Source organism: Lepisosteus oculatus, chromosome 1 (genome assembly GCF_040954835.1).
Source record: "Lepisosteus oculatus isolate fLepOcu1 chromosome 1, fLepOcu1.hap2, whole genome shotgun sequence".
Lineage (NCBI taxonomy): Eukaryota > Metazoa > Chordata > Actinopteri > Semionotiformes > Lepisosteidae > Lepisosteus > Lepisosteus oculatus.
The window spans coordinates 21,308,236-21,322,379 of NC_090696.1; the positions used below are offsets into that span (position 1 = coordinate 21,308,236).

Sequence of the window (14,144 nt, forward strand, 5' to 3'; positions counted from 1 at the left end):
GACGATTAATCACAGACCTCAAGATAAGGCCCATAATGCATTATAAGTATAAACACAGTAGCAAGCACTGATTGGCAGAGGGCATAAGGATATATCTATTTTCATGGGGAGGGGCATTGCTGATCTACAGTAGCACAGACTTCCTGTTTTTGTTCCAGAATAACTGTTACCCTGCCTGTAAACTGTAACTGTTTGCAGTAAACAGTGGACACAAGGCAGGATACATCCTGGACCGGATGCCAGTCCAACATGAGGCGCACACAAGTACACATGTATACAAGGACAAATTGTGAGATCGCAGCCAGAATGTCTTTGGACTGTGGAAGACAGAGCACTCCTAGCCATCTCATGCGACCTCAGAGAGAACATGCAAACTCCGGATGAGAGAACTCCAGTCCAGAATGGAACCCAGGGCCTGAGAGCAGTGAGGCAGCTGTGCTCTGTCTTGCCTCTCTGTCAGCAAATGCTTTTACAATCCTGCCATAATTCAGAAGTTTCTATGTGGGCTTTTAGGGGGGAAAAAATAATCACAACATAAGAGTAACAGCTTTGCAGCTTGGTACCCCACATACCCTGTTGAGCAATAGATAGCAAAAAAGACAGAACAAATGACAGTGTAAAAATAACCCAAATGTATGTAACAGGTTAGATCTCTTGGCTGACCGTTAGATGGACTATGTTTCATTTAATATAGAATGTGGGAATAAGGTAATGTGTCTGTTTTTCTGTTTTTTGTGTGAACACGCATCTTTCGGTGCGTGTGTCTGTGTGTGTCTGTGTGCTCATGGGTCTGTCAGTGTGTATGTGTGTCTGTGTGCTATGGGTCTGTCGTTGTGTGTGTGTGCTCATGGGTCTGTCGGGGTCTGTCTGTGTATGTGTGCTCATGGGTCTGTCAGCGTGTGTCTGTGTGTGCGTGCTCATGGGTCTGTCAGTGTGTGTCTGTGTGTGCGTGCTCATGGGTCTGTCTGTGTGTGTCTGTGTGTGCGTGCTCATGGGTCTGTCGGGGTGTGTCTGTGTGTGTGTGCTCATGGGTCTGTCAGTGTGTGTCTGTGTGTGTGTGCTCATGGGTCTGTCAGTGTGTGTCTGTGTGTGCTTGGTCATGGGTCTGTCAGTGTGTGTCTGTGTGTGCGTGCTCATGGGTCTGTCTGTGTGTGTCTGTGTGTGCGTGCTCATGGGTCTGTCGGTGTGTGTCTGTGTGTGTGTGCTCATGGGTCTGTCGGGGTGTGTGTGTGTGTGTTTGCTGGGGTCTGTCAGTGTCTGTCTGTGTGTGCGTGCTCATGGGTCTGTCTGTGTGTGTCTGTGTGTGTGTGCTCATGGGTCTGTCGGGGTGTGTGTGTGTTTGCTGGGGTCTGTCGGGGTGTGTGTGTGTTTGCTGGGGTCTGTCGGTGTGTGTCGGTGTGTGCGTGCTCATGGGTCTGTCAGGGTGTGTGTGTGTGTGCTGGGGTGTGGCGGTTTGTGTGGTGGGCTGATAGGGTATCTTCTGGACCATGAAAGAGGCCCTTTTTAATAGAAAAATGTTTTTTCAAAGGCTCTTAAGATGTCTGTCTTAAATGGAAACACCACATCCTCTAAAAATAAAGATAATGGCAGAATGTTTTGCATCCATCTGTCATAAGAAAGCCCTCTGTTGAGACTGAGAAAGACTCTTTCTCTGTCCGTGTGCCTGGAGAGAAAAGGGCCCAGAGCAGTTGTCCAAACAGAATCGACACTCAGTGTAGGAGGAACCTTGTAAGCAGATAAAAACGTAGGGATGTTGACAAACAAGGGGAGTCCTTCATCACACGGGTCCTCTGGCTTCTGCCGGAGCGGGTGATTGATCTGAGGATCCCATGCAGCCATCGCTTGACAGACGCCAGGATGTCGCCTTCAACACCGTGAATGGGGAGCTTGTTCCACACCCCCGCCGTCCTCTGGGTAAAGATGTGCTTCCTGTTTTCATTCTTAGATGTTTCCACTTGTGCCCTCTGGCTTGTGTTTCGCCTTTGATCCTGGAGACGCCACAGAGATGTTCACAGGGAAGCAGGCAGAGGGTAAAAGCAGTAGCACACTCCTGCCAGCCGCTGTTTGAGTCTTGGAAACGTTACAGTGAATTCAACTTTATTGTTTGCTGTTTGTTGGTTGTCTTTTTGAATGGGACTAGCAATTTTGTGCATTTACCTTACAAGAGCTCTGGTCGTGCAAGAGGCTAGGCAGTGCAGTGGTCAGCACTGGGGCCCTGGGACCAGTTCCAGAGCTGGGGAACTCCCCATGTTTGCATGGGTTTCCTCTGGGAGCTCCAGTTTCCACCCACTGTCCAAAGATGCGCTGGTGGGTCAACTGGCTTGTGGGAAGACTGCCCCCTGGCATGAGAGTGCGTGTCTGTGCGCCCAGCGATGGACTGGCATCCTGTCCAGGGTGAACCCTGCCTTGTACCCGTTGTTTGCCACGACAGGACTGGGTAAAGAAAGGAAGCGGATGGACGGACCTGCTCTTCCTCGGATTTCTTTTGCCGTCAACGAGATGGTACTGCACCGCTCTGCCGCTGCTGCAGGGCTGCAGTGTTGCGTGTGGCCGCTAGGGGCAGAGGCGGACTCCGTCTCGTGGACAAGGAGCCCTGCGCTGTGAGCATGTTGGGCTACCGCTGCGCGTGCATCTCCAGCCCGTCGGCTGCAGGCAATTTTTCCAGATCTTGTGTTATTGTATTCCCGGTTTTACCCCGTTAGACGGTCGTGGCGTTTGTGACAGCGGAATAGCAGCCAGCCGCGGTCTTGCCAAATGTGAGAAAACAAGGTAGGGGTGTTTTTTTCCTATGTCTTTCTCGTAGGCGTTTTTACTTGGTTCTCTTCCATTACATCTTGTGGCTAATTTTATTGATGTATTTTTTTTACCCGAGAGCTCTAATGTACTGTTCGCAGACAATTCAGACATCAAGGTGGCGGGTTTGTGAATGCTACCGGTTTTGACACAGTGTCTGTCTAACACTCCTCGGAGGCGCACTGGAGACACGCCGATGAAAACAGTCTTTTAGATTTAAAGTAGGTATCAAAAGAAGCAACTGGGACGCGTTCATCTGGCTTTAATTCGCAGTCGCGCGACAACGTCCAGTTGCAGGCGAGAAAGCGTCAGGAATGCGTCTCTCGATGTGAAATTCTATTTTTAGGGGGTCGGGCTCTCTGGTCTGAACGGGCTCTTTAAACGAAGGTGGAGGGGGTACGATTTATGAATATGACAATGTGGATTTGGGGGGGGTGTGGAGGCCTCTTTTGTGTCTGAAAGGGCATTTCGGATACACGGCTAGCGGGGCTGCTTCAGATGGCCTTTGTATCAAGAATATCTGAGGGATATGGCCTGATATAGCGGCAGTACTAACCTTGCTGCTTGTTACGGTAGACGCTGACGGGACACCCCACACAGGCAGACAGGCAGACGCTCATACGCCAAGCGTGGCGGAGGAAAATAGCGTCTTAACCCCGAATGTGCCCGTCAGAGCCCCGAGAGCCTTTCGTCTTTGAGACTGAAGTTCGTCCAGCGCAGGAGCGCAGATGTTCAATCTGAAGAGCGGAACCGCTTCGATTTTGCGTTAGTAGAACAATCGCATTCGAGCGCTTTCGGACACCAGCCCGCTCCGGGGATGTGCCGCAGGGGTACGGTCTTTCTGCACGGGGAAGAAACGCGTCTTTAATCCGCAACCTACTCTTTAATTGGCTCGTGGGTGGCTTGTTTGTTTGTTTGTTTGTTTGTTTGTTTTTTGTGGCGTATCCTTTTTATGGAAAAAAAAAATGCGCGATGTTTCACGAGTGTGGAATTCCGTGGGTTTTTCTACCGTTGCTGTGGAACAGCTGTGGTCAATTGTGAAGATTTTGAAATGGCCAAAAAAGGGCTGTTTATGCGATCTGTGTGCACCGCGGAGCTCGCCTCCATGTGCCACAGCAGCCCCAGCCCGAGACCGCATGCTCGGAATGATTTCAGAATTGCCCGAGAAGCGCGAGACAGAAGTGACAGAACGGACCCGCGCGCTGAGCAGGGGGGACACTCGCCGCTGCTGTCGCACATGCGCGTGGCGAGAGGGGGACCTGGGTTGCTCTTAAGAGTAGCCCACGGGGCTCGAGGCTCGCAGCCGTGGGCTGGGGGGGGGGGGGGGGCGCTCTCGTCTGCTCTTTGCTCCAGCTGAATTCTTAATCACGGGCTCACTGATTTCTGTTTTCTGCTCTGGTACCTTAAAAGGTCAGGAGGGGGGTTGTAATTGGTATTAGCAGATCCCATATGGGCGTGCCGCCTGGAAGGGAGCCAACCAGCCCTCAGCAGAAGGAAAACCCCCTTGCTGTGGACGTGTTTAATGGCGGCCATTGCCCACCACGGACGTCTCCCCCAGTGTCACTCCTGCCTGTGTCTGTTTATCTGCACCTCGTCAGAGCTGCTGAATCAGAAGGAACAGCCAGCAGGGTGAGGAGAGGCTGTGTGAGGCTCTGGGAGCTGAAGCTGTAGGAACAGTGCCCTTCAGCTGGGGTATTTCTGACACACAGGACTGACTGGAGAAACGGGTTCAACACAAGTCTCAGCCAGCAAGCAGGCCAGTGCCTGTAAGTCACCAGTTGGCACTGGAGCTGGAATGAGAACCAGCAGACACAGTGTTCCTGCAGGACCAGGGCTGGGCACAGCTGGTCTGGAGTAGCAGCCCTGGAGTGGGGGTTAGCGCTGTTGCAGCAGCGTGGCGGGGGGGTAGTTACCCTATATATAATATCAGAGGGACCCACTGACATCATCCCCAGCAGGTCCCCAGAAACGCATCAAGTTTGAATGCAGGGGAGGACCCAACACTGGTCCACAAGGGGGCGCTCTCCAGCTGCTTGAGAGCAAGTCTTCGACTCGTCCAGGTCAGCACATGGCAGGTTCAGTTCGGTGAGTAAGGGCTCGAATGGAAGGAGAACTGGAGACCCTCTGGCTCTGCAGCGCTGGAGGTGCAGCCCCCTGATGTAATGAGGGTCAGGATGACTCTGCCTCTCAGCTAACCCAGTGCTGGAGTATAAGATCACAAGGCAGCCAATGAGAGGAGGTCATCTGGTCTGTTGTGCAGACTGGTTTGCAAGGGGCTAATTGATCCTGGCGTCTCTTCCAGCTGCTCCTCGAAATGAGTCAGGATGTCAGGTCTCACAGCGGGGCTGGGCAGCTCGATCTCACGGTCTCTTCACTTCGAGACGAAAGAGATGCAGTTCTTTCAGCTCGCCTGCGTAGGACATGCGCTTTCAGCGGTTGGGTGCAGTTCTCAGAAGCGAAGCCCTACCGCTGCACTGTTCCGTGTTGACACTCTGTCGGTTCTGCCCTCCTCTGCACAACATTCCCCATGTCCTCGCCGGCCGAGCCTGCAAGCGTGTCTCTCTCGGACAGGGTGCTGAATTTACTTGAAGAGGTAAAGCAGAAACCCTGAAGGTAGCACTTGTGGACTTCTGTGAGGCCGCAGCGTTAGCGATTGAACTTGGAGCCACACGTGTCGGCGAAACAGCAGCCCAGCCAGGAAGACCGAGGGGCTTGTGAAGCCACGGAGGGGGGTGAAGAGAGATGCTGACTGGGAAGAGATTACTGGTCTCTTTGGGCTGGGCGAAATCCACCGCTAAGAGGTGCAGTGTGCAACTCGGACACTCTCCGGCCCGGGCTTCCCTGCTCCTGTAGGTTTTAAATGCACCTTTTAATTAAGACCTGGAAAACATATCCGATTGGACCTTTTATCCACATATTTGGCTCAATGAAGTCAGGCAGCCTTAGCACTGGGGACCCTGCTTTCATCGACATGGGTTTGGGGGTTCCTGGCTTTGCTCCTGGGGAGCCCCAGTCCTGCAGGATCTGGGGGTCACCATTAAGGTAGCCGTGTCCAAACATATGGAACAGGTGATTAGTCAAAGTAAGAAGAGAGTCTGACTTGCCTGACTGATCAGTAACTCGCAGGTGTCCCCAATCTCCAAGAACAGGGGATCTGTGAGACTGACTGGACTGGTCTGAGCTGGGGCGCCCCAGGACCAGGGGTGACCTATAGGATAGTCTTTTCCACATGGTCCCATTGGCTGGGTTGTTCTATTGTGTGGTGGCTGAGAAAATGCTAATAATAATAATAATAATAATAATAATAATAATAATAATAATAATAATATGTTTTCGTTTATGAATCTCCTTTCCAAACCCAAGGACTGTTTCCATCGCGAATAAAGAAAAAGACTAAAAAAAGTACAATAAAAATTAAACATGGCAGGAAAATGAACAGGAGCATGCGGGTTTCTGGAGTGGTGGCAGCTCAGACAGCGAGGGCCTCTGGCTCCTGACCGGAGGGTCCTGGGTTCAATCCCGGGCAGGAGCAAGCGATGGAGCTGGCTCTCATTCCTTCCAGACGGCTCCCAGCTCCACTCAGCCGGCTTTCCCAATGAGCACCGGGGGTTAATCCTTCTGGGAGTGATGTCCTGGCCGGAGCCGGAGCGTGATACTGACCACCTCACCTCCACCTCCGGTGTCGGCTGGCCGAGAACGATGGTGACCCTTGACCCCCTGGTTCCCCCCCGGGCCAGGTGTGGGCGATCAGACGTAGACCCTGGTAGAAAGGGCAGTCTTGAGTGTGGATGTGAAGAGAGGGAAAGAGGTTCTCTCTCCCGGAGTCTGGGGAAGGTCATCCCACAACACTGGAGCTGCGACAGCATCAAGGACCAGAGTTCCGAAACAAATCTAAAACACCAGCCTTTTGTCGGGGTGACGGTGGCACCCTGTGTTTTACTGTGGGTTACTGGAGTTCAGACTGGTATATACCCCAGCTCCCACGGCGTGAAAGATACACTCGCAACCTCAGTGTGCGCGTAGAGGTGCTGTTGGAGTACACTCCCCTGGGTCCCGATAATCATCACCCCCACCACCACCTTTATTTAATCTTATCACCTCCGCTGGCCAGTCCAACAGACAGAGGAGACCCGCGTGTCCGCGGCTCTGGGGGGAGGAAGACAAATGAACGGGATTAAAAGCTCGCGTGCCAACGCCGGAGCGATCCCGTGAGAGCGGATGGGAGAGTGTGGACTGTTTTGCAGGATCTGATATGGGCTGCGGGATCGCTTCACCGCCTTGGATCGACGGGACGCGCAGCGCAGTCTCTCATCGGGAGCTGAAAGGCCGGGGTCCGAGGGGCACGAGCGACGAGCGCGCCTGCAGGTCGTAATCGCGGAGCAGCGGACAGGCGCCGGGGGGTCAGACCCCGACCCCGACAGGTGAGCAGCGCGGCCGAGAGTCCCGTTTCTGCGGTCTGGTCTTGGGGGGCGGAAACGGGTGTGAAGCGCTCCGCCGGACCGCGCTCGGTCGTGAAAGAGCCGTCGACGTCGCGAAGTCGACGCCCGCTGCTTTCATTTGATTATATTTCTGGTTGTCACGGTCGTCTCATTAATGGGACCGTCACTCCCAGACTTCAAGATCCACTGACATGGCACCTCTTTCCGTCAACTATGACACGTTTTGTTTCCAGGCGTGTTGTGAGTTATGGCCATTTCCTTTAAGGGGGGTGGAATTCAAAGCGTTTGCTTCAGCGGGCGTCTCTTGGTATCACGCAGATGCCCCCCGGTCTTGGCGGGTTAACTCCCGGGTTTATGGTTTGTACTGTAGGTATGTACACTGCCACAGCAACACGCTAGCTCGCTCCGAGTTCATTAGGATCACGTGTAGCGCCCGGCCGGTCTTATCAGTGTCATGCGGAAAAGCAAGAACTGCAGGAACTGGTTGCCAGCCTCCTCTCAGATGAAACATCTGTGTGTTCTCGGTCACAATAAAAGGAGAAGAGGGACGAGAGGAGACGAGACGGCATCGCTGGAGACCCGCCTCGTACAGATCAATGAACATCGTTTCCGAGGTAAGACCACGCTCTCCTGCTCGCCTTAGAAAGCTGTCTGAGACTGACACCTCGCACAGCACACTTTGTCTATCCCTATCCCTTTGGCAAATGTGTTAATAGTCAACTTGTTTGTATATTGTCTTGATGCACTGTCTGCACTTTGTGTTTTTACACCTGTTTTAACAATCGAGAGACTTTCTGTCAGTAAGAATTCCACTATACCAGTTCATGTACCGGTTACATACTGTATGGCAATTAAGTTCAAGTTCAAGTTCAAATCTTGTCAAGACGGACGAACGAAACTGCTATTTAATGTCGGGGGGGGGGGGGCGCGTTCCTGATTGGACAGATCTACTAACCGATTTGAAAAAGTCCGCGATATGCGAATGGCAAACAAGGGTATCTACGTTTGAATCGTTCAGTGTTTTTTTTTTTTACAGTAGAAAGGATGTGCGTCATCTCAAGCGTTTCAAACGCAGTTGGTATCCTATATGCAGGATCCTCTCCTGGCAAGAACGGGCACAAGGCAGAGTTCACCCTGGCTGGGGTGCCAGTCCAATGCAGGGAAGGCAGACACACCCACACCAGGGCCAGTTAACCCACCAGCACGTCAGCATGTCTTACAACTGTGAAAGGAAAGCAGAGCAGGCAGAGGAAAGCCATGTGCAGCTGAGGAGAACATGCAGACTCCACACAGACAGCCCCTGGGGTCTGGATCCGAACCCAGGGCCCCAGCTGTGAGGCAGCAGTACTGAACACTGTGCCACACTGCGGGTGTTTCCTGTGGGGTGTACACAGGATACTGCAACTTTCAGAAGACTTGTAGTGTGTGATAAGGAAGTAACTTGTGGGCAGGTTTTAAAAAAAGTGTTCAGTTCAGGGTTGCAGGGGAGCCAGAGCCTATCCCAGTAAGCAGTGGGTGCAAGGCAGGGTACACCCTGGAGAGGACACCAGTCCATCACAGCAGGGACGGTTTCCCAGAATTCAGTTAATCTACCAACGTAGACTGTGGGAAGAAATCAGAGCAGCCTGTCGGGGAAACTTTATCAAAGAAGAGCCAGGAAAGGTGTTCTCATTCACCCAGTAAGGCATTGATTCATACTGCGCAGTAGGGAAAGACAGCAGCCACCAGTCTGTGCAGCAGGTGGGAGCTGATTTCAAAGTTAAATGGAGAAAGGTCCCTTATTTTATACACTTAGCTGATGCAGCACCTCAGCTTGTTCACTTCATTATGGTTGGTTAGTAATACTGCGACAGGCGAGACAGTGATTTTCCAGTCCTTCTAGGTCTAAGCCTTGAAGGACAGAGAAGGCGGCTACGTGCAGTTTTATATCTGCCTTTTTTGCTGGGGCAGAGATAAACATTATTTAAACATCCCGTGCCCTTGACTCGCTGGGTACAGTCCCACTTTGTTCATAGAATCTGGCTGCTTTTACAACACCGCTCTGCCCGTAAACGATGTTTTTAGGATAAAACCCTTTTCTTCAGTAACCTTCCATTACAACCAGGAGGAAACCCATAGGACCCTGGGGAGAACATGCAAACTCCACACGGACAGCACCCCAGGACCCGAACCCGAGGTGTGGGAGGGGCAGTGGGTCACATGGCACCGACAGTGGGGCTCCTCCTGTTTCAGCACAGTGGAGGGGCGTAGGGAGGAGGTACAGAGATGGAGCATCTCTGCGGGTACAGGACTGGGGGGCTCTGAGAGGCAGCTGGCTGGTGCAGGAAAAGCGCCACGTGGTCCGGGCGTGGGGCGGGCTGGAGGGCCCGCGGGTCTCCGCCGAGCAGCAGCCCGGCCCGGCTGACCCTGTTGTTGCGCGCAGGATGCGCTGCCTGCGGAAACCCACGCTCCTGGCGGTCCTGGTGTCGGCGCTGCTGGTCGTCGCCCTGCTGCGCTCCTGGACGCCCAAGACCTCCCCCGCCGTGGACCTGCGGCCCGGGTCGGGCTCCGGCGCCGGCAGGCTGCTGGAGGAGCATCAGCGGCTGGCCGCGGATAAGTACGAGCACATCCCCTACCGCGTCAAGGAGAGCGTCGCCGGGTGAGTGTGAGACCAGGTCCGCCTGGTGACCACAGCCATGGTGACTGTCGCTAGGTGGGAGGGATGTGCGCGGGCAGGAAGCACTTCCTCGCGTTTCCTCTCCGGGTTGGCCGGCGTCCTGTCCACGAGACGACAGCTGGGTATTCTTGGGGTGAGAATGAGCCTGGCAGGGAGGGGTGGGGGGTAAGAGCCCTGCAGGGTTCGAGGGCAGACCTGGTGAAGACTGCTGGATCTGGAGGTGGGGGGGGGGATTTCTACATCATGTTTCCAGAATAACTTCAAGTGACATAGCTGAGACTCGTGGTAATGGTAACAGAGCCTGGTAATGTTACTGGCCCCCTGCTTTCGCCAGGCTGTGGTCGTTCCACAGCTGCTGTGGATCCGCCACAGGTCCTCTCCCGGCTTTCCCCACCCCCCAAGAAACCAGCCGGATGGCGCCCCAGGAGACCCGGAATGGTGCGCCTGCTTTTCTCTGCCGTGGTGCCACCCCGCCCCCGCCCACCCCAGGGCGCGGGTGGGTGCCGGACCGGAATGACGGGGGGCTCCTGTCTCTCCCAGGCTGCTGCCGCGGAACGACTGCGCGTGCGAGGCCAAGGGGGCGGCGCTCGGCCTGCCGCTGCCCCAGGCGCTCTTCCCCCGCGTGTCTGCGCACGCCCTGCACACCGCCTTCGCCGCCTCCGAGCTGGACGAGGTCAAGCGGCGCCGGGCCCAGGAGTACCGCAGCTTCAAGACCAGGTACTGGGCCCCCGTCTCTGTCGGCGGCGTGCTTGTAGACTGGCTGCCAGCTCCGAGAGGTCAGATGGGATGTATCGCTGGCATCGACCGCGTACAGTGTCCGAGTCTCAGCACTGCCTTCGTTCAGGGGCGCTGGCTGATCTGTAACCAGACCTGCAGAAGGGAAAAAAACACTCAGTGGGTGTGTCTGGTACACGGCCCCTCCCACTTGTTTGCCACGCCCACTCAGAGGCGTGTTCGGTGGAAGGTCACTCCCCCACGGGGGCGTGTCTGGTGGTTACTTCCACCTGTGGCTGTGCCTGATATCATCTCACTCCTACCAGAGCACCCAGAGGAAACCCATGTGAACACGGGGAGAACATGCAAACTCCACACAGGCCACACCCCAGGAATTGAACCCAGGGCCCCAGTGTTGCAGGCAAGCAATACCGACCAACAGTCTCAAATCACCTTCAAAAAGATATTTTATCTTCCGTGCTGTTGCCTACTTTCATCTCTTGGCTGAATTGATCAGTTCTTCAAGGGGATGCTAGTGAACAGCAAAGATGGTTTGATCCTCATCGCCAAACCCGCAGGGTGGGCGAGCTTGGCCATGCGCCACACTGTCCAAAAAGCAGCCAAGGGCGCACAGCAGGGGGGGTGGTTTTCGAAACACGGGTGCGAATGTTAGGTTTTCAGGTCCTGGTTCTTCCAGTAATGTTTTCCTCCTCTCTTTCGGTTCAGGTCGCAGACACCAGCTGACCAACTGATCGTGGCCAAGGCAAACAGCCCCCTGGAGTACCCCACCCAGGGGGTGGAGGTGCGCCCCCTCAAAACCATCCTCATCCCAGGTGAGGCTAGCCCGCACGGAGAAGCCCTGAAAGGCTTCGGGGTTTAATGCTGAGTTCTGGCTGAGGGCACCTTCCGTGTGGAGTTTGCATGTTCTCTGCAGGCTCGTGACGGTTTGGGTTTGAAACCTCCAGTTTCCCTCCTAGTAGCTGAAAGACACCCTGGCTGAGCTAATCAGTGTCACTGAAGCTGCCCCAGGAATGAGGAGCTTTCCAATCATGGATGGATTCACGGATCAGTGAAATCCGGAGTCTCGGAGCTCTACTGTGGCCATTCGATTGAGGCACCAGAAAGGAGGAGACGGCATGACCATGCACACTGGATGTCAGACCTCGGAGGGTGGCCAAGGAGGGGAATTTAATGGATCTAATTAAGCCCGTTCCTCCTCCTTCTCCAGAGGCCCAGGGCTGCTCCTAGAGTAGTGATTACCCACCCTGTCTCTGCTTGTAAACACTGATGCTTTTGAATTGATCTCCTTGCTTCTTCAGCACGGCCTGTGGTCCTTCGTTTTAAAAAGGCGCGTTGTCAGAAGTGTCCCTCCGCAACTTCGGAGATCGCTCCCTTATTGGTGTGAACAGATCTTAACAGCTGGATCGGACATTCCCACAATGCCCATCACTGGTGCAGAGGCTCCCCTGATGACAGGTGGGGTAACAGCTGAACGAGGGCTCTTCCAGACTTCTGACAGGGGCACAAGCTTTGTTTGCAGGGGCACCAGTTGCTAATCTCATTCGTGCTTTATGAAGGCTGAAAGGACATGCAAAAATAATGATTTGCATTGAAAATGGCAATTATTCTGGCCTGGAGCAAAAAAAGAAGAAGAGGATCAGGGATGGGAAACTACTGCCCTAGAAGACGGGGTGGGGAATATTCACTACAGAATACACAGGCCCGAACGGGGTCCTTCCCACCTGGACACTGGAGCAGGCAGAGGAAGTTATGTTCCACGTGATACTGCAGCTGCTCGGTGATGTCATCCTCTGGGGCTCCAGGAAGCGCAGGGGAACTGGGATTGCTGACGGTTCCTCTGAGTCAATTTTGCATGCATGCTGTTTTTTTTTACCAACACTTGCTCCCTGTCCTACTTATCCTTCTCCCCACTGGAGCGCTTCTCAAGCGTGCTCATGGAAACTAAGTTACTGAGAGGAGCAATAACTTCTAGCTGGCTGGCTGAATGGTTGCTTGTGGAGAGTGGTTAGCAGGGTTGCCAGTAACGAGTTGACGCCAGAGTCTCATCCTGCCACTTCTGGTAAAAGAAGCCAGGGTATCGACTTCCACAACCTGGCTGGATAATTTGATCCAGACCCCTGCAACTCTTTGCGTAAAGAAGCTCCTCCTGCTCTGAGATAGAAATGCACAACATGCCCACTCCACACAGAAAGCACCCCAGCAATCGAACCCAGGGCCCCAGCACTGTGAAGCAGCAATGTCAGCCACTCAACAGCATGCTGGAAAGAAACCTTGCGCTGTGCTCTTGGTGGGACGAGCCCCTGGTGAATCTGCGGCGCTCCAGTCGTGCCCGTGCTCTCGGGGGAGTGGGGGAGGAGTGGGTACGTGGCTGGGCCGGAGTACACCGGCTCACTGGCGCAGCGGAGAGAGACGGCTTCTGCACCAGAGCTGGAGCAGGAGGCAGGGGAATGGGGTCCCTGCGCCCCCTCGTCCCGGCCTCCCTCTCCGTACCCCAGCAGTAATCAGCTGCCCCCCTTTCTGGCATGGGGCGCACTTCCGAGGCCCCCTTCATACGTAGCCATCGCGGCTCAGGGAGGGGTCCATAGAGCAATCCGGGTCTCGGCTGTTGACTTCCAGCCATCCGGACGGGAGTCCTTGGTGGAGAGGTGGGGATCCGACGCCTCAGATGGAGGATTTTATGTCTTCCCTTCCGCCTGTGTCCTGCCCTCTGGACGCGGCTGTTTCTCCAGGTTCGCTCGTGGGGCGGATGAACGTGAACATGGTTCAGATTCCCTGGGGGGAGGGGATCGAGGGGCTAAAGTGAGATTCAGGTCCAGCTTTACGTCCCTGTTTGTTAGAGGACCGGCACGTGTTGTCATGCGCCAGCAGCGCTCTGGTTGGGGAACGGTGCTCCGGCAGTTTAGATGAGGGGGAACTGGAGGGGAGCTGGACTGAGCTGAGCTGAGCTGGGCTGAGCTGGGCTGAGCTGGGCCAACATGGACTCTTGCTTCTCACAAGTAGTCGGCCTAATAGCTCAGCCAAAGGGTGGCCGCTCCTACAGCACAGCGTCCCCTGTCGCCGCGTGAAACGTTCTGAGCCGGAGGAATGAGCGCCCCCTACTGGTCCATATCGCAAGCAACCTGCTTTTTCTCTGAGGTCTCCCATTCCGATACTGACCAGGCGGCCTTGCTGAGCTTCTGAGATTGACGACAGATGGATTAATGAATCAGTACTAGAGGGTCAGAATACTCACAACACACAGGGATGTTCACCTGCTGACAGTATTCCGTTCCCTAGACCTGAGGACAGGAAATAGGAACTGAGATGCTTTTGCAGTGTTGAGTGTGTGTGGCTGTAGAGATATGTTTTTTATTTTTTATAGAGCAGTGACTAACACAGCCTAGTCTTGAGGAAATCTCATGTCAGCGATGGACACAGTCTTGCACAAGATCTGGGGCATATGCATAAGTGAGATGTGGATCATAAGTTAGTCACTCAGTTTGGGGTTTGGTGGGTGAGAGAGTACGTGATTAGGATTAAAG

At 54.2% G+C, this 14,144-nt stretch overlaps 1 protein-coding gene across 3 annotated transcripts in view; it reads left to right on the forward strand.

Moving 5' to 3' along the window:
- Positions 1 to 1,572: 1,572 nt before the first annotated feature.
- The window catches only part of b4galnt1b (beta-1,4-N-acetyl-galactosaminyl transferase 1b), a 31,165-nt gene continuing 18,593 nt past the window's right edge, over positions 1,573 to 14,144 (forward strand). The window contains exons 1-6 of one of the 3 annotated variants that reach the window (XM_015344458.2): positions 1,573 to 1,914; positions 7,038 to 7,214; positions 7,770 to 7,846; positions 9,655 to 9,870; positions 10,429 to 10,605; positions 11,329 to 11,435. In XM_015344458.2, the coding sequence (XP_015199944.2) occupies positions 9,656 to 9,870; positions 10,429 to 10,605; positions 11,329 to 11,435 (499 nt within the window). In that variant the 5' untranslated portion in view covers positions 1,573 to 1,914; positions 7,038 to 7,214; positions 7,770 to 7,846; position 9,655. Of the gene's footprint in view, positions 1,915 to 2,376; positions 2,770 to 7,037; positions 7,215 to 7,769; positions 7,847 to 9,654; positions 9,871 to 10,428; positions 10,606 to 11,328; positions 11,436 to 14,144 lie in introns of those variants that run through there. The other 2 variants (XM_006629420.3, XM_015344459.2) reach the window with 2 other exon arrangements.